Raw genomic sequence first — 26,938 nt, 5'->3', positions numbered from 1 at the left:
GATCTGTTTGAGGAGGACATAAAAAACAGGGCATTCAAAAACCTTCATAGTCTACATTGGATAAATATATAATATAATGTAATTATGTCTGTTGAATACTGCATAATTTAGAAGTTAATATTCTTTAGTACTGTGAAATCCCCACAAAATACGAAATATTAAATATATTATATATTATACATTAGTTATCATTAACTAATAATGAACTGCACTTATACAGCCTTTATTAATCTTTGTTTAAGTTAACTACAACATTTACTAATACATTATTAAAATCAAAGTTGTATTTAACATTAGTTACACTGAACTAACATTAACAAAGAACAACTGTTTTTTAACTAACATTAAGTTAACAAAGCTTAATAAATACTGTAACAAATGCTCATAGTTCATGTTAGTTAACCTAATACATTAACTATGATAACAAATGAAACTTTATTGTAAAGTGTTACCGAAATAACTTGTTTGGCTAACGTTTTTACTCTGACTAGCTAGTTAACGTTAGTTAAATAATATTGCTACAATGTAACATAGTTGCCTAGACAACCGATACAACAAAACAATAACAGACATAATGTGATTTTCATTAACGAACCTTCAAAAGTCAGCTATTATTCAATACAAATAAAAAAATAAAAAATAAAGTAAGCTTTCATCGTGCAGCTCTTCTGTCAGAAGCCGATTCAAAATTGAGCTCGCGCGTATAGAATGTGCGCGTCCGGTGTGAGATACCGAGACGCGGCGTGGCGCGGCGCCGAGCTTCGCGTCCGGTGTGCGACCCCCTTTAGGCTCTGTTGCACAACGAATCCTCCGCCATACTCTCGTCATGTAATCAGTGAACTGTGATTCCTGCTGCACTGAGGTGTAGGATGAGCAGAGCAGATATTTACAATAGTTTACAATGTTTTGCAATTTAAATTATTCTATTTCTATGAATAAAAATTCCATAATATATTTCTATAAATAAAAAGCAAAATGAAAGTGTAGTAAACATAGTGGTGGCATATTATATGCTAATTTAACTCTCTTTAATATTGCGAGATCTCATGGCATGAGATCTTATCAAACCCCTAGTATTTTATGATTGATGGAGTGATAAAAAAATATTCAAAATCCCCTCTGTAAAAACCTTTAACTCTAATATACAACAAATTTTGAACCTGGCTATATCCAATGTTCAGAGTTCTGTCCTGGAAATGTAAGCAAATTGGCATATTTAATTTAGAAGGAATTTTCATTATTAAACATAACATTTCAGAAAACCTGTAATACACACAATGTTAGGAATTCTTAATGTAAACCAATCAACTGGGGAAGTAAAGCAATATCTAGAAGTTAATTATTTTACCCCATTACCTTTAAGGGATAGTTCACTCAAAAATTAAAATTCTCTCATCATGCCTTCCTCAATCAATTGTTCCAGATTAGGAACAGACACAAAGCTTTGTAGGATACAATCCAGAACTTCCAGTTCTGCAGCGTTTGGGCTCTCACATACTCTCTGAACTTCTCTCTCATGTGGTCGAATCGCTGTCGTGTTATTGGGACACCTGTAGCAGGAAGCTGCTGCTGACACACACTACATACAAACAGATCAAATACAATCACACATTAATGGTAAGGTTTCTCATAAACACACATTATGTCCACCACATGGTAAAGCAGCTCAAGCACACTCACTTGATTGCAGAGTTGAGCACCAGGATCTCGTCTCTCAGTCTCTGGGCCTCCTCGTGGAGCTGAGCTCTCTCCTGCTGCATTTTACTGATGTACTCCGCTGTCTTCTGCAGTGTGGTGGCCTTACTGATCTGTGACCGATGGGAATGAGGGTTCGGAGTGTTAGGGTGAGTCGGAGGAAACGGCTGAAGATAATAAACCCTATGAGACTGATGTAGTGTCTGTATGCTGGAAGCTGAGGGTTACAAACAGCATCAATCTGCATCTGAAGTCTCATATTAAGTCTCTTCTATCTGAAGTAACTTACAAGCTAAAATGCATGGCTATTCTTTTAGTACCTTGTGAAAAAGAAGCACACCTCTGCATACATGTGAAGGGGTGGTTGATTATGATTTCACTTTATCTTTAGTTAGTGTGTGATGTTGCTGTTTGAGTATAAACAACATCTGCAAAGTAACGACGCTATAACGACGCTATTTTCTTTTACAGAAATCACTTTTTAAGGACAACAAACGAATGGTGACATCACTAACCCCAAAATGTACATAAACCCGCCCCCGAGAACACACAACAAGGGGGGCGGGGCCATGTTGGGCTGCTTTAGAGAAGAGGAAGAGTTGTTGTAGTAGAGTTTTGGTGTCATGCCGTCATTTTACGCCGGACTGCTTCACAAACGAGTGTCAATTCAACACAAAAGATGAACATGACGACACATGCTAGTGGATGAGTTGAATCAACTCCACAGCAACTACATCAATTTATCCACTAAACATTCAGAAACGTCTAAAAGTTGTAACTTCTTCCTGAGTCTCTCCATCAGTGTCGACTCCGGTTTGAACAATGTAAGGCTGAACACTTTCCTCATTTTGGCTGCGTGAGATTCTCCAGTTTTGTTGTTGTTGAGCTGTTAAAGCTCCGCCCTCTTCTGGAAAGGAGGCGGGGAGCAGCAGCTCATTTGCATTTAAAGGGACACGCAAAAAAATGCAGTGTTTTTGCTCACACCCAAATAGGGGTAAATTTGACAAGCTATAATAAATGATCTGTGGGATATTTTGAGCTGAAACCTCACAGACACATTCTGTGGACACCAGAGACTGATATTACATCTTGTAAAAGGGGCAGTATAGGTCCCCTTTAAGACACTTCTACTCTTGCCCCCTACCATATATTTATATCACTTGGAATATATGACACATGTCACATGGGATCATTCTGTGATGCATATGTGTCTTTTTTTAAAGCTTTGTGACTTGAAGTACACAACAAATGCACATTCAAAACAAATAAGCACACTTCTTTTTCACAAGAGGTGACAAGAGAGTGACTGATGTAGTCAGTGAAATGAGTGTTACCTTTATACTTGGCTGTGAACTGAGAGTGGTCACCAGACTGTGTAGCGTGTCAAAGCCGAGCTTGATGTTGAACCGTCTCTTCTGCTCGGCAGAAATGTGTGTGATCCGTCGCGTGTCTGTCTGTAAAACAACACGACATGAGAAACACAACATAAACCGTGTGGTTATAAAACAAACATGTGCGATGGGTGGATTTGTGTTTTTACTCTTGTGGACTCCAACTTGGCTTGTCCAGGTAACTCCTCTGGGTTTTTCTCCGGTGGATTCGTAGGTGACATCTGCCCCATGTTTCCTGAAAAAGTAACTAAAAATACAATGGAAAGAAATAAAAAATTCAAAAATTTCAATGGAAGCTTATTTCTGCTACAGAATATTTTTTTTTAAAAAAGGTAATCGCTACTTGTCATCTTAAAATTCTGACTTTTCCCCCTTTTATCACAATTAGGGCTTTTTTTATATCTAAGATACAAACTCACAATTGCAAGGAAAAAATGTCAGAATTGTGAGATAAAAAGTCATAACATGGATTTTTTATTCTTTTAATATGTTCCTTGAGGTTCACTCATAATGCTAATAAAGTTTCTTGCACAAAAAAAATGATTATTTTCAACCTTCATTCTGACACTCTGTCTAAAATTATCATTTTTTTAAGGTGCGGCTCCTTTAAGGCTTCTCAGTAAATGCCACTGTTATTGCAAGAGAATAAGTGTTTTGAATAGGGTTGTCAAAAGTACTTCGGTAATGATAATGAAACTTGCAGGATGTTTTAATGGTACAAACACCTCTTACAATGTCAAAAGATCAAGGCAAATTTGATTTCTCATGTCATGACTCCTTTAACTTTTTTATTCCATAGCGGACACAAGCTTCCATACATTTCATTACTTTTGAAATGAAGCACAATGCTTGAGTTATTATCTGTGATACTGAATGGTTTTAAATGTAAATAACTGTGTGATGCGATCACATTAAAACTATTACAAATCAACGCACCTGTCAAACTGTTCCTGTCACTCGCGTGCATTTGAACCGGGGAGAGTTTTTCTGTTTTGGGGATGAGAAGTGGGGCTTGTTGTGTGAGCAGAGAGGAAATGGTGTTTCCCGGCAAGGTGCCGCTGTGACCTGACATGTGTAACGGTGACAGTGGTGCGATCGCAGTAGAGGCCCAGGGGGGATTGTGGGAAATCTGTGATCCTCCACGACTGATGCTTTTTGGCTGTTATGGAAGGGGGAAAAAATGCGATTTGAAGAGTAATCTGGATGACATTGTACTTTTGGTTATTCACAATTTATGTTATATACTTTGCATGTTCAATATTCAAAAGAAAGTCATTTTTTGTGTACTTGAGTTTTCAGTATTAGCTACAAGAAAAAGTTCAAAAATGCAGTCAAAAGATTAAGATTTTGAAAGAAGTCTTTTCTGCTCAGCAAGGCTGCATTATTTGTGATAAAAAAAAAACAAACTGTAAAATATTATCACAATTTTAGATTAACTTTCATATGTAAATATATATTTTAAATTGTAATTATATTCCTGTGATGCAAAGCTAAATTATCTGCATCTTTACTCCAGTCTGTCTTGTCTAAATGCCTGTCAGTGTGGTTGTGTTATTTTCACTTGTTTGAGTTATTTATCAGAAGATCTTACCGGAGAGATGGGTGATGTTGGTCTGTGGCCTTTTAATCCCGCTGAAGGAGCATCAAAACTCAATGTTTTTCCTAGAGATATAAAGTTTAATTATATCTACAGCATCTGTGACATGCTGTTGATTACAAAAAATAATTTAGACGCATGTCTCCGTTTATAAAAACAAACAATACACTTTCAATTGAAGTTACAAAACTATAGATGTTAACATCAGTGTTATTTTAGTATTATTTGCATATACGATTACAGTATTTATGAATAATTAATTATTTTTTATAATTCTATTAAGCTTTAATTTATTTTTTTTATTTTCAGTTTTAGCTTTAGTAATTATATTACCTTAACAAACTAATTTCAAAACACCAAGGCAAATCTGTATATATTTCTGGTTCTCGAATCTGATTGGCTGAGAGCCCAAGTATCAGCAATGGAACCATTTCACTATCTGTATCACTCCGCTTTCGGTGACTGTCATGGTGGTTGAGCAAATCCACCATATTTTTTATAAATACTACTGTTGTTATGTCATGAAATGTAGTTTTAAGAGTTTTTTTAGATGAGAATATAGTTATTTAGACCTCAAATATGTGATTCATATATAAACATAGCTCCTATTTTACAATTTGTTTAGAAGTTTTCGGAGATGTGAGCTCCAGGCCGTCAGCAGCCATTCAGAGCTCGTGTACCCGCTGAGAGCAGCTTCATCTCGGCCAGTGCTTCGGGGATTTGGGGGATCTCTTATAGTGGTTAAACATGAGATATAATTCATTTGGGGTATATCAAATGGGCAATCTTTGGTCTTATTAATCTATACTAATAATTCCAGAGCAAAATGATTTGGGTTAAGGAGACTTTAACTTTAATCCTGTACTAGAGCACTGCTTTTGAACGTTTGACTGAATAGTTTGCTTGTGTTTTTTATTTATTTGATTGTGTTTATTGTTTGCTTGTGTTTGTCTTTTATAATGTCTATTGTTGTTAATTTAAATATTGTTTTCAATAAATATCATTTTATATAAATAATATACCGTATTTGGTACTGTGAAAGTTACATTATTACGCCGTTAGATGGCAACAAAGACTCTCTTTATGAGTGAGTCAGAACAAGGAAGTTTAGAGCTGTTATGGGAAATCCCCTTAACTTTTAAAAGAATAAAGCCAAAGATATCGCTTTTCCCTGTGGACATTCAAACAAATGTTTTATAGTGGATATAATATTATGGACATCGACTTGAAGAATGAATGCTATATCAGATGCAGGTACTCGTTTATTCGATCTCTCTCCCATAATACTCGACTCTACATAATACATTAAGCTTCAATGAAGTGACTCAACAGTCCTTTGTTACTAGTTCTAAAGTGACATTTTATAATTAGTAACAGAGGCTTGTGCTCAACTGTTAAACTATCATCTTGAGATTTGTATCCGTGGCCGTAGGAAGTAGTTCTGCACAAAAGAGGGTTTTCATATATACCTGGGAAATTCTTTTAAACGTTGGGATGCTCATTAGCAACAAAGAAGCTAAGTAGGAAAAATGACGAATCAAACATCTACATACGCTCTTGAGATCTGGAAGAAAGCAAATTAGCCAGGCAGCTCGTCTGAGTGGGCGGAGTTGTAGATGAAGTCATAACCCTTGGAACCAATTGAGCTACAGTTGTCTTCTGTTTGTGCTTCCCCCTGCCAGTAGCCACGCCCACCTGCTGTGGCACAGAGAAGCAGTGAGAGAGGGCGGCCGAGGGCAGAGACGGAGTTGCCGTCATGGGCTGGTAGCTCAAAGACATGCAAGTGGCAGGTGGAAACATCTCAGCAACGCTGGAGTATCCGTGCCCATGCTGGGGTTCTGATGGAAGGGTGGTCATGGCAGAGCCGGTGTGGGTGATAACTGTGGATGTGGCTGCTGTACAGGTCCGTGATTGGCTGGATGAGAATCTGTGTCTAAGGCAGGTTGTTGGGTAAAGATTTTCCTGAGCAATCGCACCTGGCATCTCAGTTGTCATGCCTGTGGCGTGGCCGCTGAACGACGCCTGCTGACTGTATTGGGTCATGCCAGACGAGAGGTTCATAGACTGATGGAAGTCACCAATGTATTCAGTGTGACTTTTGAACTTGGGGTCTGAGGTTTCAGCATTGGGGTTGAAGGTCATGTCGGGGTTTATGGTCTGGCGAGGATAACTGGGTCCAGGCAGGTTTACAGATGAGGAAGGCTGGGATAAATTTTCAGCTGAGAGAGGAGGCTAAACATGAAAACAAACAAAAGAGAAATTATTTGACAAAGTCTGTCTTATAAATTTGGGGAAATGTTTTGAATTTTAGGTGAAATCATAGGAGATTAATAGTCCAAAGCATAGTACGCATTTAACATTAAAACGTTAAAATAAATACATACATACATATTAAATATAATATCATTATTTCATTTTTTTATGCATTTATTTTAAACATTTTAAATGTTGAAATGTATATAATATAATATAATATAATATAATATAATATAATATAATATAATATAATATAATATAATATAATATAATATAATATAATATAATATAATATAATATAATATAATATAATAGCATGGTTAGGAGTGTTAAAATCTTAAAAATCATTTTGAATTTATTTTATTTTTTAAACATTTTAAATGTTGTATATAATATAATACAATACAATACAATACAATACAATACAATACAATATAATATAATATAATATAATTAATATAATATAATATAATATAATATAATATAATATAATATAATATAATATAATATAATATAATATAATATAATATAATATAATAATAATTATCATGGTTAGGAGTGTTAAAATCTTAAAATCATTTTTAATTTATTTTATTTTTTAAACATTTTAAATGTTGTATTTAATATAATATAATATAATATAATATAATATAATATAATATAATATAATATAATATAATATAATATAATATAATATAATAATAATTATCATGGTTAGGAGTGTTAAAATCTTAAAATCATTTTTAATTTATTTTATTTTTTAAACATTTTAAATGTTGTATTTAATATAATATAATATAATATAATATAATATAATATAATATAATATAATATAATATAATATAATATAATATATATTTAGCATGGTTAAAAGAGTGGTACACATTTCGACATTAAAATCTTAAAAATAAATAAATATAAAATTGTTTATTTTAATTATTTTTTTTAAACCTTTTAAAGTTGAAATGTATATAATATAATATAATATAATATAATATAATATAATATAATATAATATAATATAATATAATATAATATAATATAATATAATATAATATAACATAATAATAATTAGCATGGTTAGGAGTGTTAAAATCTTAAAAATCATTTTGAATTTATTTTATTTTTTAAACATTTTAAATGTTGTATTTAATATAATATAATATAATATAATATAATATAATATAATATAATATAATATAATATAATATAATATAATATAATATAATATAATATAATATAATATAATATAATATAATATATATTTAGCATGGTTAAAAGAGTGGTACACATTTCGACATTAAAATCTTAAAAATAAATAAATATAAAATTGTGTTTATTTTAATTATTTTTTTTAAACCTTTTAAAGTTGAAATGTATATAATATAATATAATATAATATAATATAATATAATATAATATAATATAATATAATATAATATAATATAATATAATATAACATAATAATAATTAGCATGGTTAGGGGTGTTAAAATCTTAAAAATCATTTTGAATTTATTTTATTTTTTAAACATTTTAAATGTTGTATTTAATATAATATAATATAATATAATATAATATAATATAATATAATATAATATAATATAATATAATATAATATAATATAATATAATATAATATAATATAATATAATATATATTTAGCATGGTTAAAAGAGTGGTACACAGTTCGACATTAAAATCTTAAAAATAAATAAATATAAAATTGTTTATTTTAATTATTTTTTTTAAACCTTTTAAAGTTGAAATGTATATAATATAATATAATATAATATAATATAATATAATATAATATAATATAATATAATATAATATAATATAATATAATATAATATAATATAACATAATAATAATTAGCATGGTTAGGAGTGTTAAAATCTTAAAAATAATTTTGAATTTATTTTATTTTTTAAACATTTTAAATGTTGTATTTAATATAATATAATATAATATAATATAATATAATATAATATAATATAATATAATATAATATAATATAATATAATATAATATAATATAATATAATATAATATAATATAATATAATATAATATATATTTAGCATGGTTAAAAGAGTGGTACACATTTCGACATTAAAATCTTAAAAATAAATAAATATAAAATTGTGTTTATTTTAATTATTTTTTTTAAACCTTTTAAAGTTGAAATGTATATAATATAATATAATATAATATAATATAATATAATATAATATAATATAATATAATATAATATAATATAATATAATATAATATAATATAATATAACATAACATAATAATAATTAGCATGGTTAGGGGTGTTAAAATCTTAAAAATCATTTTGAATTTATTTTATTTTTTAAACATTTTAAATGTTGTATTTAATATAATATAATATAATATAATATAATATAATATAATATAATATAATATAATATAATATAATATAATATAATATAATATAATATATATTTAGCATGGTTAAAAGAGTGGTACACATTTCGACATTAAAATCTTAAAAATAAATAAATATAAAATTGTTTATTTTAATTATTTTTTTTAAACCTTTTAAAGTTGAAATGTATATAATATAATATAATATAATATAATATAATATAATATAATATAATATAATATAATATAATATAATATAATATAATATAATATAATATAATAATAATTAGCATGGTTAGGAGTGTTAAAATCTTAAAAATCATTTTGAATTTATTTTATTTTTTAAACATTTTAAATGTTGTATTTAATATAATATAATATAATATAATATAATATAATATAATATAATATAATATAATATAATATAATATAATATAATATAATATATATTTAGCATGGTTAAAAGAGTGGTACACATTTCGACATTAAAATCTTAAAAATAAATAAATATAAAATTGTGTTTATTTTAATTATTTTTTTTAAACCTTTTAAAGTTGAAATGTATATAATATAATATAATATAATATAATATAACATAATATAATATAATATAATATAATATAATATAATATAATATAATATAATATAATATAATATAATATAATATAACATAATAATAATTAGCATGGTTAGGGGTGTTAAAATCTTAAAAATCATTTTGAATTTATTTTATTTTTTAAACATTTTAAATGTTGTATTTAATATAATATAATATAATATAATATAATATAATATAATATAATATAATATAATATAATATAATATAATATAATATAATATAATATAATATAATATAATATAATATAATATAATATATATTTAGCATGGTTAAAAGAGTGGTACACAGTTCGACATTAAAATCTTAAAAATAAATAAATATAAAATTGTGTTTATTTTAATTATTTTTTTAAAACCTTTTAAAGTTGAAATGTATATAATATAATATAATATAATATAATATAATATAATATAATATAATATAATATAATATAATATAATATAATATAATATAATATAATATAATATAATATAATATAATATAATAATTAGCATGGTTAAAAGAGTGGTTCACATTTTGACATTAAAATCTTAAAATATGGAAGATAAGTGAGTGTTTGAGAAAACAGTCATTTTTAAAAAAAATTGTTGTTGTGTGTTTTGGTGTTGGCCTTCCACAATTACACACTTTTTCAACTATGAATCAGCGTGGTACCTGTGTAAGCAGAGATCCCGTGTGTATCATCTGACTAGTGACGGCAGAGGAAGGAGTTGAAGGAAACGCCGCACTGGACGAACTCTCAAAGAAGCTGCAGTCTGAATAACCCACATGCTCCGTCGGCTGGCCACGCAAACTCATGAAAATATCTAGAAAGCAATGAGCATAAGGTTAATTCTGACTTTTTAGGAATCTTAAAACTTTTTAAGTTTGCTTAAACAAGCATCACTACTAGTACTGCATATACTTAGGGCTAGTGATCTGAACCACTACTGCATAGCAATGAGCTAAAACACAAAACAAATCACAAGCAGGTAAGAATGACTCACAGTTTCTCCAGAAATATCCACCTGAAAATGGCTGAAAAATGATTTACAATGGAAAGACGCATTAACAAACATCAGGAGCGAAATCCACAACTCTAAAGTCTCCACTACAAACAAGTGTCCATGCAACATGGCTCAGTCTCTCACGGTATCTAAACTATTCCCCTAGACCTGCCAAACCCACATGCAACCAATCACAATGCCTGCTGGGAAAGGTATTTTCCACCTCGGATGATGTGGGCTTCATTCGGCCATTCAGTACCAGACCTTAGTGTTTCACACGGTCACATGCCTGCTGCAACCAGCCTTCACTCATTCTGTGTTGACATCTGTGAGAAACCTGGCAGTGCCACAATGAGTGAGACGGGCAGACAGCATGTCCAGGGCCTTGTGACTGAGACCTGCCAGCTGACCACAGCAGACACTGCCAGGAACATGACAGGCATACAACTGCTGCCCATTAGAGAGGCCTTGATCCAGAAACTATCCAGATATCTGCTAGTATGTTGTGCAACGAATCCTCCGCCATGATCTTGTCAGACATCTCACCACTTACTAACCAGACACGATGCGATACGATTCCAGCGATGAGCAATTTGACTGTCCACACCAATGAGAAGTGATAAAATCAATCAAAACCACTGCCAATCAGAAGAGAGTGTGGGCGGGCTGAAAAAGATACTATTTAATCACATGTAGCGGCTTCGCGTCGCGTCTGGTTAGGACACGGTATTACTCTTGTCACGTGATCAGTGAAATCTGATTCCTACTGTGCTACGTACAACTCTGAAGCTTGATGGAATTGAAGCGACCATTATCCAATTGAATTAAATGGTTTTTATTTCTATAAAAAGCAAAATGACAGTGGAGGTGTAATGTAAACATAAGGATGGTATATTGAGAGTAAGACACAGTATTGTCTGTTTTCGCCAACAAAATTACTTCCAAAAACAGAACCGCTGTACATCTCAGAGTAACACACAGTGGTATTACGTTCCTGAATGAATCAGTGTTTTTTATTAATCAATGATTCAATGATCCATTTATATGGAGTCACTTGCTTTGCTCCTTGATGAACCAGCTGTTTGAATGAATCGGTTGAACGAATGATTCAACGAATCACTCATTAAGACAGTGACTTGCTAAAACTTGGTTTTAGTTTCATATTTTAAGTATTGTTTTTTTTAAAAAATAATAATTTAATGTTTCAATACTCAACATTTTACTTTAAAATCATTAATCTCAGCATAAAAAAAAATCAGCAAAAAAGAAAAGATAGAAAATGCTAGAAAAGATCTAGATCAGTAAACTAAAGAGCATTCTTAATTCTTTAGCATGCGTATGCAAGGTCAATTTAAAATGTATTTAAATTGCCTCCTGGTATGTTTTTTTAACACTGAAACACTGCATTAAAAGTAAATACATCTGCTAAATTAAATTAAATTAAATTAAATTAAATTAAATTAAATTAAATTAAATTAAATTAAATTAAATTAAATTAAATCAAATTAAATTAAATTAAATCAAATTAAATTAAATTAAAAATTAAATTAAATTAATCGCAATCTGTCAAAATCTTTCAAAAACTTGTGATTTTATTATGTCCATATTGCTCAGCCCTACTATACATTATCTCGTATAGTTATTTACAGTGACACAAGATAAATTCATACTTGAATGAAAGGAACTGAATAAGTGAATGATGCTGTTGTCCTGAAGTAAACTCATCCCTCCTATTCAGGGCTGATCACATCCTGTCTGACTTCCACTCTTCAGTCATTGACTCTTTCACCTCTAAATGACCCTTTTGCAGATGAGTAAAATCCTGCCAACCCCACCAGGGGTTAAACTCGTTCATTGTCCCCTAGACACCCCGAAAGTAAAGCACAGACATCACTATGGTGAACCTCATCACTAAAGCTTGTGCAACTGAACTTCTGAACTTCCCTACAGCTCCTCAGAGTTATCCAATAGTACTCATTAAACAAAGTATCTACATAAAACAGTAAATTTGTCACTTATCCATAAGGATTTTTTTGCTGTTGTTGCATTTCTAAGTATTGTAAAGCAAATTATTTTAATTAAATTTACTATGTAACCCCTAAAGGGAAATTATAAAGAAAAAAAATTAGATTTGCTTTTGCTTTCTCTTACAAATGGTTTATACATTTCCCCGGGAAATATTGCGGTGGGGAAACGCAAAAAAGCATTGAGATATATTTTTTCCATCACCATGTCCCTTTAGGGGCTACGTACTCCATTTATTATATATGTTCATAAACATTAAATAACTGAATTAATATTAAAAATAATTAAAAATATATAATATAGTTCCTATATTCAGTATATATTTAATTATATTTCTAATTAACATTCAAAGTACAGATAAAACGTTTGGTTCATAAACATTAGTCAACATATTGAACAATGGTTGATTTTTAGTTATTTAATTATATTATTTATATATGTTTATAAATATCAATTAATTAATATTAAAAATAATGTACAAAGTGTATTATACACATAAAACTTGTTCATAAATATTAATAAATATATTAATATTAAATAATATTTAGCTATTTAATCAATAAATTAATATAAAAAAATAATTTTGAAAAATAACTGCTATTTTATATATAGCATTTAATTATATGAACTATTTAATTATATATTCAATTTAATTTATAATTCTATTTTTCTTTAACATTCGGACTACAGATAAAACATACTGTTTGTTAATATTAATCAATATATTAATATTAAAAAATGACTGACTTTTAACTATTTAATTATATTAACTGCTATATTTAATTTCAATTTTGTTTCTTATTAGCATTCTAACTACACTGCCTGGTCAAAAAAAGAAAAAGAAAAAAAAGGCAATGTTTGGATTTAAATAGGCAAATACTTAAGAGTCTATGACTGGATCATTATAAATCAACATTTACTTTCATCAAGAGGTATTGACAATGCAAGAGTCGAGCACTCTGTAAAGTTTCCTCCAGCACATCCCAAAGACTTTCAATGAATTTAAGGTCTGGACACACTCCATCTGTTAGGGTTAAAAGAACCATTGCCAAACATATAACATGCTAGAAACATAATAATTCAATTTAAATCCAAACGGCCGGGCAGTGTACATTAGGTGTAAATGCATGACTCCATTTTCATATTACTCTTGTGCATCTGAGGCACCAGGACCAGGGTGCAGACGGCACACGGCATATAAAACAATTAAGTTATAGTTATAAAGCTGAGCAATGTCAGTATAATAAAGACTGATATATAAAGATCATTAAACTCACCTGGTATGTCCATCAGATCATCCAAGCTTGGCTGCAGTGGCGTCAAACCAGGCTGGATCATATCTGCATTACTGGTGTACACTGAGACGACAGGAGTGAAACGAACAGTAAGGATGTGTGTGTGTGTGTGTGTGTGTGTGCGCTCTGCTCTGTTTGGAGGAGTTTGTGCATTTATTCTTTTAAAGTTCCTTGTTTTTAGGGTGTGGTGTCCTTCCTGAATGCATTTTATAAACTCATGTGACTAAATTCTCCATCGCTAAAATCCCTCATTTATGATCCTAAATTAAAACACTTTAAGTCAGGGCAAACATTATACACATTACAAACATTACACACTAAAAGATACATATGTTGTGATATTCTTAAATCAGCCAGATATCCTTTTATTAAAAAAGCTGAACACCAAGATACAGTGACCAAAAAAAATGCATTTGTTCAGTCAAGTGAACTGTTTAAAATTTCAAAAGAATAGTTCATTCAATAATAAAAAGTTGGTTTACTTTTGCACATATTTCAAAACTGGCACAATAGCTATGTTTCCATCCACCTGTTTTTATGCGCATTTTGGGATATCGCATAAAAACAGCAAGATGTGAAAAAAAAATCGTCCTTGATTGCAGAAATTTTTATTACAGATATTTTGTGTTGATTTAAGCTGATTTAAGTGATTTTGTTCTCTTGAACACATGGGATGGGAACGCTGCTTTATTCACAAATGTTTTATGCGATATTCCAATTTTGCACGCAAGTTAAATTTGCAACTTTGGATGGAAACATAGCTAATTTAATTAATTATAAACCATGCATCGATATGTTAAACCTGTCCCAATGCATCTTGACAGGCCAAGTTTGATAATACACAATCATTTTATGGGTTCAGGTGAGTAAATGGTTTTTGGGTGAACTATCCCTTTATGTACTCACTGTTTTGGCGGTCTCCCATCCAGGGACTGGGTTTCTGGGTCATGGTGAACAGCGTGTCCGAGATGTCTGACAGGAAGCAATCCAAGTCAAACATGTGCACTTCCTCTGATGCCGTCTCAGGCTCTGGATAGATCTGACTAGTCCATTTCTCCAGTCCTGTTCTGCTGATAGGACTCTGTGGAGAAGACACATTCAGGTCAGGAGGACGAAGGCTGCAGGATGAAGCAAACGCTGAAGTTAGTTAGAATAATTAATGCTAGAGGTTTGATCGTATTACTAAGACTTAGAGCAATAGTAAATTAATGCTCGACATAGCAAACACTAATAAATGTCTCCACATCTACATAAGGCTGAACATGTTTAACACCAAATTCATTTATAACTGCAGCTCAGATGGTTTCCTACAACATTCATATTAAAAAAATATGAATAAAGAATGCAAAAATTACAGTTGTTTACAGAGGGATTGTAGCAAAACAAACATACTGTCCCAGTCAGAAAATACAGAAATAACATCATGAGTGTATTAAAATTGTACAAGGTACCATATTTATCTGTAAATATCTCTCTTCTTTTTTGTTAATTCACGTGCTCTCATAATCTTTAATTAAACACAGTCCGGCAGGGTTATTATCATTAACTAAAAATAAAACCTTAACAAAACATTCTCATAAACATTAAATTAAATAAAAACAAAATATTAAAAAAGGCTAGTTGCCAAAGCAACATTTATCATTTTCATTTAGTAAAACAAATAAAAATAAATAAAATAAAGCTTAAAAACTATACAGGCAAAATAAATAATAAAATAAAATAAAAATGACAAAAACACAACAAAATGACTAAAACTTTTACTAAACATGAAAATAATAAAATAAAATCTAATTAAAATATTAACAAAAACTATAATACTGAAATGAAACTTTCCTCCAGCAACTTGTACCTGGCAAATGATAACGATCCAATTATCCAATCAATTCCCCACGGGAAAAATCAAGCCCCGCCCTACATTTGTTCTAGTTCCAGAAGCGTTTCACTCAGATTAGAGAAAAGACAACCACAATTCGCGTTTCATGCCAACTTTATCCAAAGCCCACCTGGCCTAGAAGATGCCAGATATTAATTATTTCAGAAGTGCAGCAAGTTTTCCATTTTGATAAAAAATGTTCCTTTAGAAAGGTCTTGCACTGATGAATCATTCAAAATAAAACGTATTGCGAAAACTAACAAATTTACAAAGCAGTTACATGCACATAAACACTCAGATACTCACAGATTTTATTGGAAAAATCCCATCTGCATCTGTTATACCTGGAGAGCTGCTGTCTTGCTGATTTTTCTACTCTGCAAGGACTGAGGCTCGGCACAGGCCGCATATTTATAGGAATACCCACAATCAGAAGGCAGCGGCAATGATTACGTCTTTCCTGAAAACTACCTACGTTCTGTTTTCCACTTTCTTTTTTCTTACGCACAAGAGTGGCAAATTATAGTATTGGTGCTGGAGTGTGTCTGTGAGCAGAAATGATGTGTGTGTACGTGGGCCTCCGCGTTTACGTGTGAGGTCTTAATGACAGCAGTTTAACGTGAATGTGTAAAAGACAGGAACCCCTGCCTGATTCCATTATGTTTTCATTTCTCCGTCTTTTTTTCACAGGTTTCTCCGTATCATTGAAGGCGAGTGGCTCTTTTGTTCCTGACCCAGTTCCCGCTGTCAAACTCACGTGTGGAGGCCGAGAGCAAACTCACTGCCTCCTACTGGCACGCTGACACACTGCACACCAGACACTGCAGGGCAAACGGGGACATGACTACTTTCTGCCTAAGCAAGAGGCGTACAAACACAGCTCCATAAGGATGAATGGGCAAAAAACTAAAATGAGCAAAAAGGGAACGTTTTCTGAACTTTGGCTATCATTCTGGCAAGGTTCTCTCAAAAGCTGCTTTTCCTCTGTCGGGCCGAACGGTTCTAAAAACGGTAAGGTACTTTTATGGTTTTATTTCCCAAAAAATGACCATATGCAAGGTTACTTCCTGGTTTTCGATAAGCCAGCTTGGGCATTTCCGGTGAACTGTTAGCTGCCATTCTGTACTTGTTATATATCGACACAAAACCATCAATGGTTGATTATGATTCCACTTTTTTAACTTTAGTTAGTGTGTAATGTTGCTGTTTGAGCATAAACAACATCTGCAAAGTTACGACACTCAAAGTTCAATGCAAAGGGAGAGATTTTCTTTTACAGAAATTGGTTTAAGGACTACAACAAATGGCTGGTAGGGACTACAACAAGCTCCTTTCTGGATTGGTGATATCAAAAACCAAAAAAAGTTGCATCAAAAATGTTGTCATGCCGTCATTTTACGCCGGACTGCTTCACAAACGAGGATCAATTCAACACTGGATTTGCACAAAAGATGAACATGACGGCACATGCTAGTGGATGAGTTGAATCAACTCCACAGCAACTACATCAATTTATCCATTAAACATTCAGAAACGTCTAAAAGTTGTAACTTCTTCCTGAGTCTCTCCATCAGTGTCGACTCCGGTTTGAACAATGTAAGGCTGAACAGCGTTACTGACAATCCTCATTTTGTCTGCGTGAGATTCTCCAGCTTTGTTGTTGTTGAGCTGTTAAAGCTCCGCCCTCTTCTGGAAAGGGGGGGGGGAAGCAGCAGCTCATTTGCATTTAAAGGGACACACACAAAAACGGCGTGTTTTTGCTCACACCCAAATAGGGGCAAATTTGACAAGCTATAATAAATGATCTGTGGGGGATTTTGAGCTGAAACTTCACAGACACATTCTGGGGACTTATTTTATATGTTAAAAGGGGCATAATAGGTCCCCTTTAATGTAGTACTGCCAATAAAACTCTGTAAACTTGAATTTTTCCTTTTAGGTGAACTATACACAATAACCTATTGTCACTATCCACAATATCTATTGTTGCATTTTTGTATTGCGATACATTGTTACACCCCTATAGGTTAGGGTTAGAGAACATTCAAAAGGAACATGTATTTTCCATACATGCATTTGCATTATGATAAAATCAAATGTTCCCTAAACATTCATATAACCGACATTTTTAAAAACTGGACATTTTGAACGTTAAGAGAAGTTTAAGAAATAATGTTTTTAGAATGTCTTGTCAGCTTGGAAGTAAAAATAGTAATATATATATAATATATATATATATAATAATAGTATAATAATAGTAATTAGTATAATATATAATAATAGTTTATATATATATATATATATATATATATTTATTATATATACACTGTACAGTCCAAAAGTTTGGAACCACTAAAATTTTTAATTTTTAATGTTTTTAAAAGAAGTTTCGTCTGCTCAACAAGGCTACATTTATTTAATTAAAAATACATAAAATATTATTACAATTTAAAATAACTGTTTTCTATTTGAATATATTTCACAAAGTAATTTATTCCTGTGATCAAAGCTGAATTTTCAGCATCATTACTCCAGTCTTCAGTGTCACAAGATCCTTCAGAAATCATTTTAATATGATGATTTGCTGCTCAAGAAACATTTATTATGTACAACTGTACAAAATATTTGTGTACAATATTTTTTTTCAGGATTATTTGATGAATAGAAAGTTCAAAAGAACATTTTTTATTTCTGAAATCTAATCTTTTGTAACATTATAAATGTCTTTACTGCCACTTTTGATTGATTTAATGCATCCTTGCTGAATAAAAGTATTCATTTCTTTAATTTCTTTTCAAAAAAATAAAAATAAAAATTCTTACTGACCCCAAACTTTTGAACGGTAGTGTATAATGCTACAGAAGCTTTGTATTTCAGATAAATGCTGTTGTTCTGAACTTTCTATTCATCAAGGAATCCTGAAAAAAAAAAAAGTACACAACTGTTTTCAACATTGAAAATAATCATAAATGTTTCTTGAGCAGCAAATCATCATATTAGAATGATTTCTGAAGGATCATGTGACACTGAAGACTGGAGTAATGATGCTGAAAATTCAGCTTTGATCACAGGAATAAATTACTTTGTCAAATATATTTAAATAGTACACAGTTATTTTAAATTGTAATAATATTTCACAATATTACTGTTTTTACTGTATTTTTAATTAAATAAATGTAGCCTTGGTGAGCAGACGAAACTTATTTTAAAAACATTAAAAATCTTAGTGGTTCCAAACTTTTGGACTGTACTGTTATTTATATTATATATATATATATATATATATATATATATATATATATATATATATATATATATATATATATATATATATATATATATATATATATATATATATATATATACACACACACACACACAAAATTTCAAATAACCGTTTTTTTAAAAAGCTGAATTTTCAGCATCATTACTCCAGTCTTCAGTGTCACATGATCCTTTAGAAATCATTCTAATATGATGATCTGCTGCTCAAGAAACATTCTGATTATTATCAATGTTTAAAAGTTTTCAGGATCTGTGATGAATAGAGAGTTCAAAAGAACATTTATTTATAATATAAATATGTTGAAATGCTACAAATGTCTTTGCTGTCACTTTTTAATGCATCTTAGCTGAATAAAACTATTAATTTCTTAAAAAAAAAAAAAAAAAAAAAAAAAAAAGACTGACCCCAGATTTTTAACAATAGTGTACTTTGCAAACACCTTAGTACAGTTCAGCACCATGGCATATATATATATAAAAGTACCATGGTACAGTATTATCTGGAAGCGTCAACACTTTTATTTGTAAGCGAGGACTCACATCAATCAATCAAATTCGTATCCACAAAGCAGCACATGAATAAAAATGCATTTAAAAGAAGTGCTGTGCAATATGTGGGTCAGATTTGATTAAAGCCTGGATGTGCATTTCTTTGACGGCCTCATCGAACAGAAGGGAAGATTAGCACTTTAGTCAGTAAAAGCAATCAAATGACTCATTTCTCACCCATATGAGGGGCTGTGACGCAAATAAACATACGCATTTGCGTTTACTCACAAGGATGTTCTTTTAAATTTCTCGGCCGGCTGAGGGAAGCAAAAACTAAGGGGCGACTATTAATAGATGTGCAATGTGCAAACATGACCTGCACCACTAACCTAAACACTACACTACTCTACCAGATCAATGATTTTCACTAGACCACCATCACAGCTGCATTATGGCCCATAGTCATGGAAGAAACCTTCAAAAATGTCCCTAATAACAGAAGAAATAACAGCTGCGATTGGGTTGTGAAACAATGTGCGCACCTGCAGAATCCAGAAGTGTTATGAGCTTCAAAGTGGTCATGACAGACCGAATACCTTCCTCTTTCAACTTTGCGAACTCTCCATTATGCCTCTTTACGAAATAAAATGCTCCGAACAAACATATAATCCTCTGATGCAATCCAGGACGCCATTAAAATAAACCATCCACTTGTTTCGGACACTGGGATCATTCTGAGGTCTGTACAGAAACCCAAACAAGTGGCTTAAACTGGACGAGTCAAAGAAAACGTTCTTTCACTCTTACAGTTGTCCTGTTGTCGACAGACTCAAGCGTGTGGAGCATGACAGAAACTGAACACATGTCTGTATACTGTATAAGTGTAGACAGCATCAGTGATAATGACTTCAGAAACTGAACGCACATCTGTATACTGTATCACCATAGACGGCGTTCACCGTAGGCAAATGTCAGCCTTTAAGCAACTGAAGGCCAGTGGGCGGGGCCTATGGTGCAATGATGCATTACTACTTGTCAATGTCTTGCTCTGGAGATGGGCATATGCAAATGTATTTGCCCGTGTGCCGTCACAAATCCAACAATATCCAAACGAGCAGTTTTTGGAGCTTGTGGAATGCTTTGTTTATAATAAGGAGGACGTTTTAAGCTATAAAACTTGCTGGATGTTTTAATGGTACAAAGACCTCTTATATGTCAAAAGATCAAGGACAATTTTATTTTTCATGTCATGACCCCTTTAAAATATGATAAGAACATGCTGCTTAATTTTGGTTAAACCCTCCAAAACAGTCAAAATTAACCATCATATCTCTTAATACAGGATTTCCACACTTTGAGCTTTCAATTCATGCTTATAGGTCACTCAAACATCCTTACAAATGATTACTGGATAAGAATATTTGGAAATTATTTGAAAAGTATTTTGAGTGAATACATTTAAGCGATTACAATTATTACTGAACAAATGTCTCTAATAATATTTCTAATAATGTCTCTCTCTCATAATATTCCATGCTTACAGGTTTTACTCGTCACAAACACTAAACTTTCATTAAAAAAAAAAAAAAAAATGGAAATTTTCATGACTTAGGGAATTTTAAAACTATGATTTCTAATTCTGATATTTCCATGTTTTCCATGACCATGGGTACCCTGTTAATTATATTAAAACACCATTCGGTAATTAGTTTAATCAAAGTTACTTGACTTTACTGTATTTGGACTAATTTTAAAGGGATAGTTCACCCAGCAATGAAAATCTTGTTTCAAATCTCTGTGATTTTTGCTTGACTAGAGACACCAGATGCAACTGCAAAACCAAACTACTTCCTGTCATTTACTGCATTAATATAATGTGATCTTACCTTCTTTAGCATGGACAGCAGATCTTTGTTCTTCTGAAGCTAAAAAATAAAATATAATAAATCAGAAATAGCCATTTCTTACAATTCAGATAGTAACTGGCCTTAAAATACTGAATCTTATCTTATTATAGTGATGAGTCAATACCTGGGAATTTTTAGGATCTGTTTTTTTTTCACTTTGTGAGGGTGACTGGGGTCAGGGATTTTAAAGGCCCTTCCTGTGAATATTGAGCTTTGGGTTCTTGACCCAAAGTTACTCCTAGAGTTTTGCAACAGTAATCCCAACAGAGTGGGAAAAATGTAGTGTTATATTACTAGCTCTGGTCTGGTACCTTCAGAAACACAATTGCATTACATATTTTGTATTAAAAGCTCATTTCAGGAAGTAATGGGCACATTTTAGAAATCACATATAACTTTTAGTGAAGATGTCTACAATCAATGTCAGTCATTCTATGGTGGGATTATTGGGGTGATAAATTGATATATAATCCAGGTTGAAAAATCAAACCATATACAACAATTGACAAATGTTTGTACCAAATTTGTTTTTACCAAGAGCTTGCTGTTGTAAAACACTTTAGTGAATATTAAGTAAATATTGTGTGCAAAAAGACACTTTCAGCAACTGTATGTACATCTGACATGATGCATTATATATTTTGCCATTATATTGGTCATTTATCAATCTTCCACTGAAAATAATCATATTAGTTGACCTAGTGCTGGGCAGTATGACCAAAAATCTGTATCACAGTATTTTTTAAGATTCTGGTGGTTTCACAGTATATGACTGTATTTTTTTATTTTCATGACTGGAACTTTGATTATAAGATTAACCGATGTACTGCCCATCATACACAACTGAGCCTTTATATTCGGTCAGTTACTCACTCTTTTCTTATAGTAAATCCTCCATTTATGATATTCTTTTATCACCACCTCTATCCGTCTCTTCCAGTAGCTTCCCTCCAGAACAATCGCCTGAAAATTCCACAAATAAACATGTGCCAAACATTAAAATCTTTTCTTCTACACACAAATGTATTTAAGTATTCAGGTCTGTCCTTGAGATTGGACTCACCTCAGGTTTGCCGTGGGCATCCGCCTCCGAACCCTCCAGCGGCGTGACAAACCCACACACAGGGTTCTTCCTTTTCTCCACATCTAAAGAAATTTGAAGGGCTCCTTGATTATGATTTCATTTTTTAAACTTTAGTTAGTGTGTCATGTTGCTGTTTGAGCATAAACAACATCTGCAAAGTTACGACACTCAAAGTTCAATGCAAAGAGAGATATTTTCTTTTACAGCTTTTTAAGGATTACAACAAATGGCAGGTAGGGACTACAATGAGCTTCTTCCCGGGTTGGTGACATCAAAAACCCCAACATTTACATAAACCCCGGGGTGAGGCCATGTTGGGCTGCTTTAGAGAAGAGGAAGAGTTGTTGTAGTAGAGTGTTGTTGTCATGCCGTCATTTTACGCTGGACTGCTTCACAAATGAACAAAAGATGAACATGACGGCACATGCTAGTGGATGAGTTGAATCAACTCCACAGCAACTACATCAATTTATCCACTAATCATTCAGAAACGTCTAAAAGTTGTAACTTCTTCCTGAGTCTCTCCATCAGTGTCGACTCCAGTTTGAACAATGTAAGGCTGAACACCGTTACTGACAATCCTCATTTTGGCTGCGTGAGATTCTCCAGCTTTGTTGTTGTTGAGCTGTTAAAGCTCCGCCCTCTTCTGGAAAGGGGCAGCTCATTTGCATTTAAAGGGACACACAAAAACAGCGTGTTTTTGCTCACACCCAAATAGGGGCAAATTTATAGACGGGTTTACTGTACATGAGGATAAAGCTGGACGTTCTTATATATCCAAATTTATATTAAGAGCTGGATGATAACAGTTACATTAAGTGCCAAAAAAAAAAAAAAAAAAAAAAAATTCAGGCAGTTGAGATTTGTTCTGCAATTCATATTGCTTTATGTGAGTTTACTGTATGTAATATGCAGATAAAGTTATATATAACATATATTGGAAGCTGTTCAATAATACAGTTTACATTTTATAACATAAACAATCACACAGCCGAGATTTAATATAACGAACACATACTGAAGGACGTTTTCCAAAATCAACAGGTTAGAAAAACACTTTTACATGAGAAATTATGTAAACTGTGAGTAAGAGTAACAAAAGTAAATCAAGACTAGAAATGAGATCAAGAGACTCACACTGAATGAACCAGGCCCTCCAAATGCCGTTATTCAGCCGGATTTTATCCCTCCACAACAACCTCAAACCTTTGAATGACTTCCACTTTGGAGACACAATCTTCCCACTGAGAGGAAACATAAACATCAGTGAAATCAACACATCAGATGCTATTTTATTTTTATGCTGCACCATAATGCAAGCCTAGTAAATGTAAACAACATAAATGAACTAAAACTTTGTTTGAGAATAAGACATAAGGGTCTTGATGATTCTGCAGAACAATGGTGAAATCGTCCCTTTTCACCCTGCTGGCTTTGTATAAACATGCTTTTTCCATCTAACAGGCACAAACCGTGTTTGCGGTCGGAATAATTTCATCAGTCTAATGCGGTGGCGACACAGCTTCCCATTATCTGACGACACTTACACCATTTACTGAAGGCTCTTGTGCACTTAATCTCTACAAACAAGAGGCAAGTGAACTAAGAGTGTTGTGTTCACTCTGTTGCTAAGAGTCCAGTGAGAAAGATTGCTAAAATGTGGGATCTGGCTTGAAGGCTGCCAGACAAACAACACAGATACAACGTCATTGAGCAGAAAGAAATAAAATATAATACATGTTCCTTCTTCCTGTTTATGTGATTTCTAGGATACACCTGAGTGTAGCTGTGTGGTAAAACAACAACAGCGGTAAAATATTTACTTCCAAAACTTTATTGTCAGCTGAACACCTTTGACCTAAAATATTCATTTGAATCCCCCCTGAAATTATAAGTTAATACTTCAATAATTGAACAATGCTTTCACACGTTCACGGTTCTTTGATGCCAGTTAATAGTTTCATGAAATGTTGGTAAACAAATAAAATATTTTTTTTTACTCAGATGTTTTATTTTACATTTCTTAAATTTTAACTGTACATTTTAATAATTTAATTCATCTAATTAAACCCCCTGCAGTTCCTGCTCAAACCCCTAAATCACTTTGGGAAACTATGGAAGCTTGTTTCTGCCAGGAAATAAAAAATGAAAAATGTAATTGTGACTTTTTAAATCTCACAATTATGACTCTTTTTTTGTTTTTTGTTTTCAGAATTGCAAAATATACACCCACAATTGCCAGTTATAAAATCAGAATTGCATGATATAAAGTCAGAATTATGAGTTATAAAGTCAGAATTACGAGATATAAAATCAGAATTGTGTGATATAAAGTCAGTTTATATCACTTAATTCTGACTTTGTAAGACGCAATTGCGAGTTTAAATCCAAGGTTCTGACTTAGAAAAAAAATCAAAATTGTGCGATATAGTCAGAATTGTGAGTTATAAAGTCAGAATTGCGAAAAATAAAGTCAGAATTGCGAGAGATAAAGCCAGAATTGCGTGATATAAAGTCAGAATGGTGAGACAGTTAGAATTGTGAGACATTAAGTCAGAATTGTGAGTTATAAAGTTAGAATTCCGAGTTTTAAATTCAGAATTGCGAGCTGTAAAGTCAGAATTGTAAGATTTAAAGGTAGAATTGCGAGTTATAAAGTCAGAATAGTGAAAAATAAAGTCAGAAATGAGAGCTATAAAGTCAGAATTGTGTGATATAAAGTCAGAATTGCGAGTTATAAAGTCAGAATTGCATAAAATAGTCCGAATTGTGAGATATAAAGCCAGAATTGCATATAACAAATCCAGAATTGCAAGACAAAGTCAGAATTGCGAGATAAAAAGTCCCAATTACCTTTCTTTTTTTTTTAGTGGCAGAAACAAGCTTCCATAAGAAACCCTGCTCTATAAAAAAAAAAAAAAAAAAAAAAAAAAGAAAACACTATTTTTGTTAGATTTTCTGAAGAAAAATGTAAATGTGTGCATGCAAAACCTAATGGTGGCATTGTTTAATATATCGGGTTGAAGGTTTGTGCAAAACCTTAACCCTAAATTTGATCAATATAGTAAAGCTTGCCTTAACTACTGTAGCACAAATGATTCCAGAGAATATTCAAATAGTGTTTTTTATGGCGCAATATCTTTATATCATTGTCCAATAACAACAGTCATAATGCTATTGGCATATGTGGTGATATGAGTAGATGTCTTTGATTGCTTTTCTAAGCTGGCATGATTTCTCATTTCATTTGACGTCAGGTCAATGCCATGTCATAAACTGCTACTGCTGTCTCACGGCCAAGGTGATACTGTCATTGCATCACCATATATTTCTAACAGATAGTGTGTAGAGGTTTCTCCAGGTCTTTTGGCAAATTGTGTCACGAATAATGAATGTTTTAAGTAAATGCAACAATACAAAACCTTAAAGATAAGTCTTTAAAATTAACAAATTACTTCATTATAGGCTGTGTAACAGCAGCATACAAACAAAAACACTTTAAAAATAGGCTGAAAGTTTTTAATGGCCTACATGCAAACCTAGAAAAGGTTTAAAGCAGGATTGCCTAAATAAATAAGACATTCAAGATTCTGTTCAGAGGTGAGACAGCTCAAAAATACAGTGCTGTCTGTGTGTTGCATCATTTTGGGTTAAGAAAGAAAATCTGCGTATGTTTTGGAGAAAGTGGTGTGGGTTTTCTCTACCCTTGTTATTCTGTAACTCTCACCTCATTTGTCTTCCAACTCCTATCAAAGTCCAGATGAGGTTTTTTTTTTCAGCCAAAGTCAAAGATTTCACATCGGTTTCGAAAGCAAGACTGAATTTAGAAGAGTTCGGTCTCTCTTAAAACTTTGATTATTTTGATGATCAATCGAGTAATTAATCGTCAAAAATTATCAACTGATTAATCGATTAACTGATTAATTAATCATTCCCAAATGCACTTTATTTGAAACCCAAATACACAGCACATGCAGAGTCTGAGTTCATTTACTGAGATGTTTAGAAGAAACACGTAATCTACATGCATGTAAATTATTAAAG

At 31.8% G+C, this 26,938-nt stretch overlaps 1 protein-coding gene across 3 annotated transcripts in view; it reads right to left on the bottom strand.

Moving 5' to 3' along the window:
* Window positions 1-26,938, bottom strand: part of LOC137034313 (carbohydrate-responsive element-binding protein-like) — a 34,933-nt gene that overhangs the window by 5,396 nt on the left and 2,599 nt on the right. For 2 of the 3 annotated variants that reach the window (XR_010896921.1, XM_067407118.1), the window contains exons 2-15: window positions 24,032-24,138; window positions 22,874-22,956; window positions 22,684-22,773; window positions 21,790-21,828; window positions 15,163-15,337; window positions 14,239-14,319; window positions 10,605-10,756; window positions 6,237-6,915; window positions 4,678-4,748; window positions 4,023-4,245; window positions 3,236-3,333; window positions 3,030-3,149; window positions 1,681-1,808; window positions 1,456-1,579 (exon numbers count right to left, since the gene is read on the bottom strand). Coding sequence is in view for 2 of the 3 variants with exons in the window: in XM_067407118.1 (XP_067263219.1) it covers window positions 1,456-1,579; window positions 1,681-1,808; window positions 3,030-3,149; window positions 3,236-3,333; window positions 4,023-4,245; window positions 4,678-4,748; window positions 6,237-6,915; window positions 10,605-10,756; window positions 14,239-14,319; window positions 15,163-15,337; window positions 21,790-21,828; window positions 22,684-22,773; window positions 22,874-22,956; window positions 24,032-24,138 (2,170 nt within the window). In the remaining variant the exon portion in view is untranslated. The remainder of the gene's footprint in view (window positions 1-1,455; window positions 1,580-1,680; window positions 1,809-3,029; window positions 3,150-3,235; window positions 3,334-4,022; window positions 4,246-4,677; window positions 4,749-6,236; window positions 6,916-10,604; window positions 10,757-14,238; window positions 14,320-15,162; window positions 15,338-21,789; window positions 21,829-22,683; window positions 22,774-22,873; window positions 22,957-24,031; window positions 24,139-26,938) is intronic. The other variant, XM_067407119.1, reaches the window with a different exon arrangement.

Source organism: Chanodichthys erythropterus, chromosome 13 (genome assembly GCF_024489055.1).
Source record: "Chanodichthys erythropterus isolate Z2021 chromosome 13, ASM2448905v1, whole genome shotgun sequence".
NCBI lineage: Eukaryota > Metazoa > Chordata > Actinopteri > Cypriniformes > Xenocyprididae > Chanodichthys > Chanodichthys erythropterus.
Note: the sequence above shows the minus strand (reverse complement) of the source record. Positions and strands in the feature narration are given on the sequence as shown.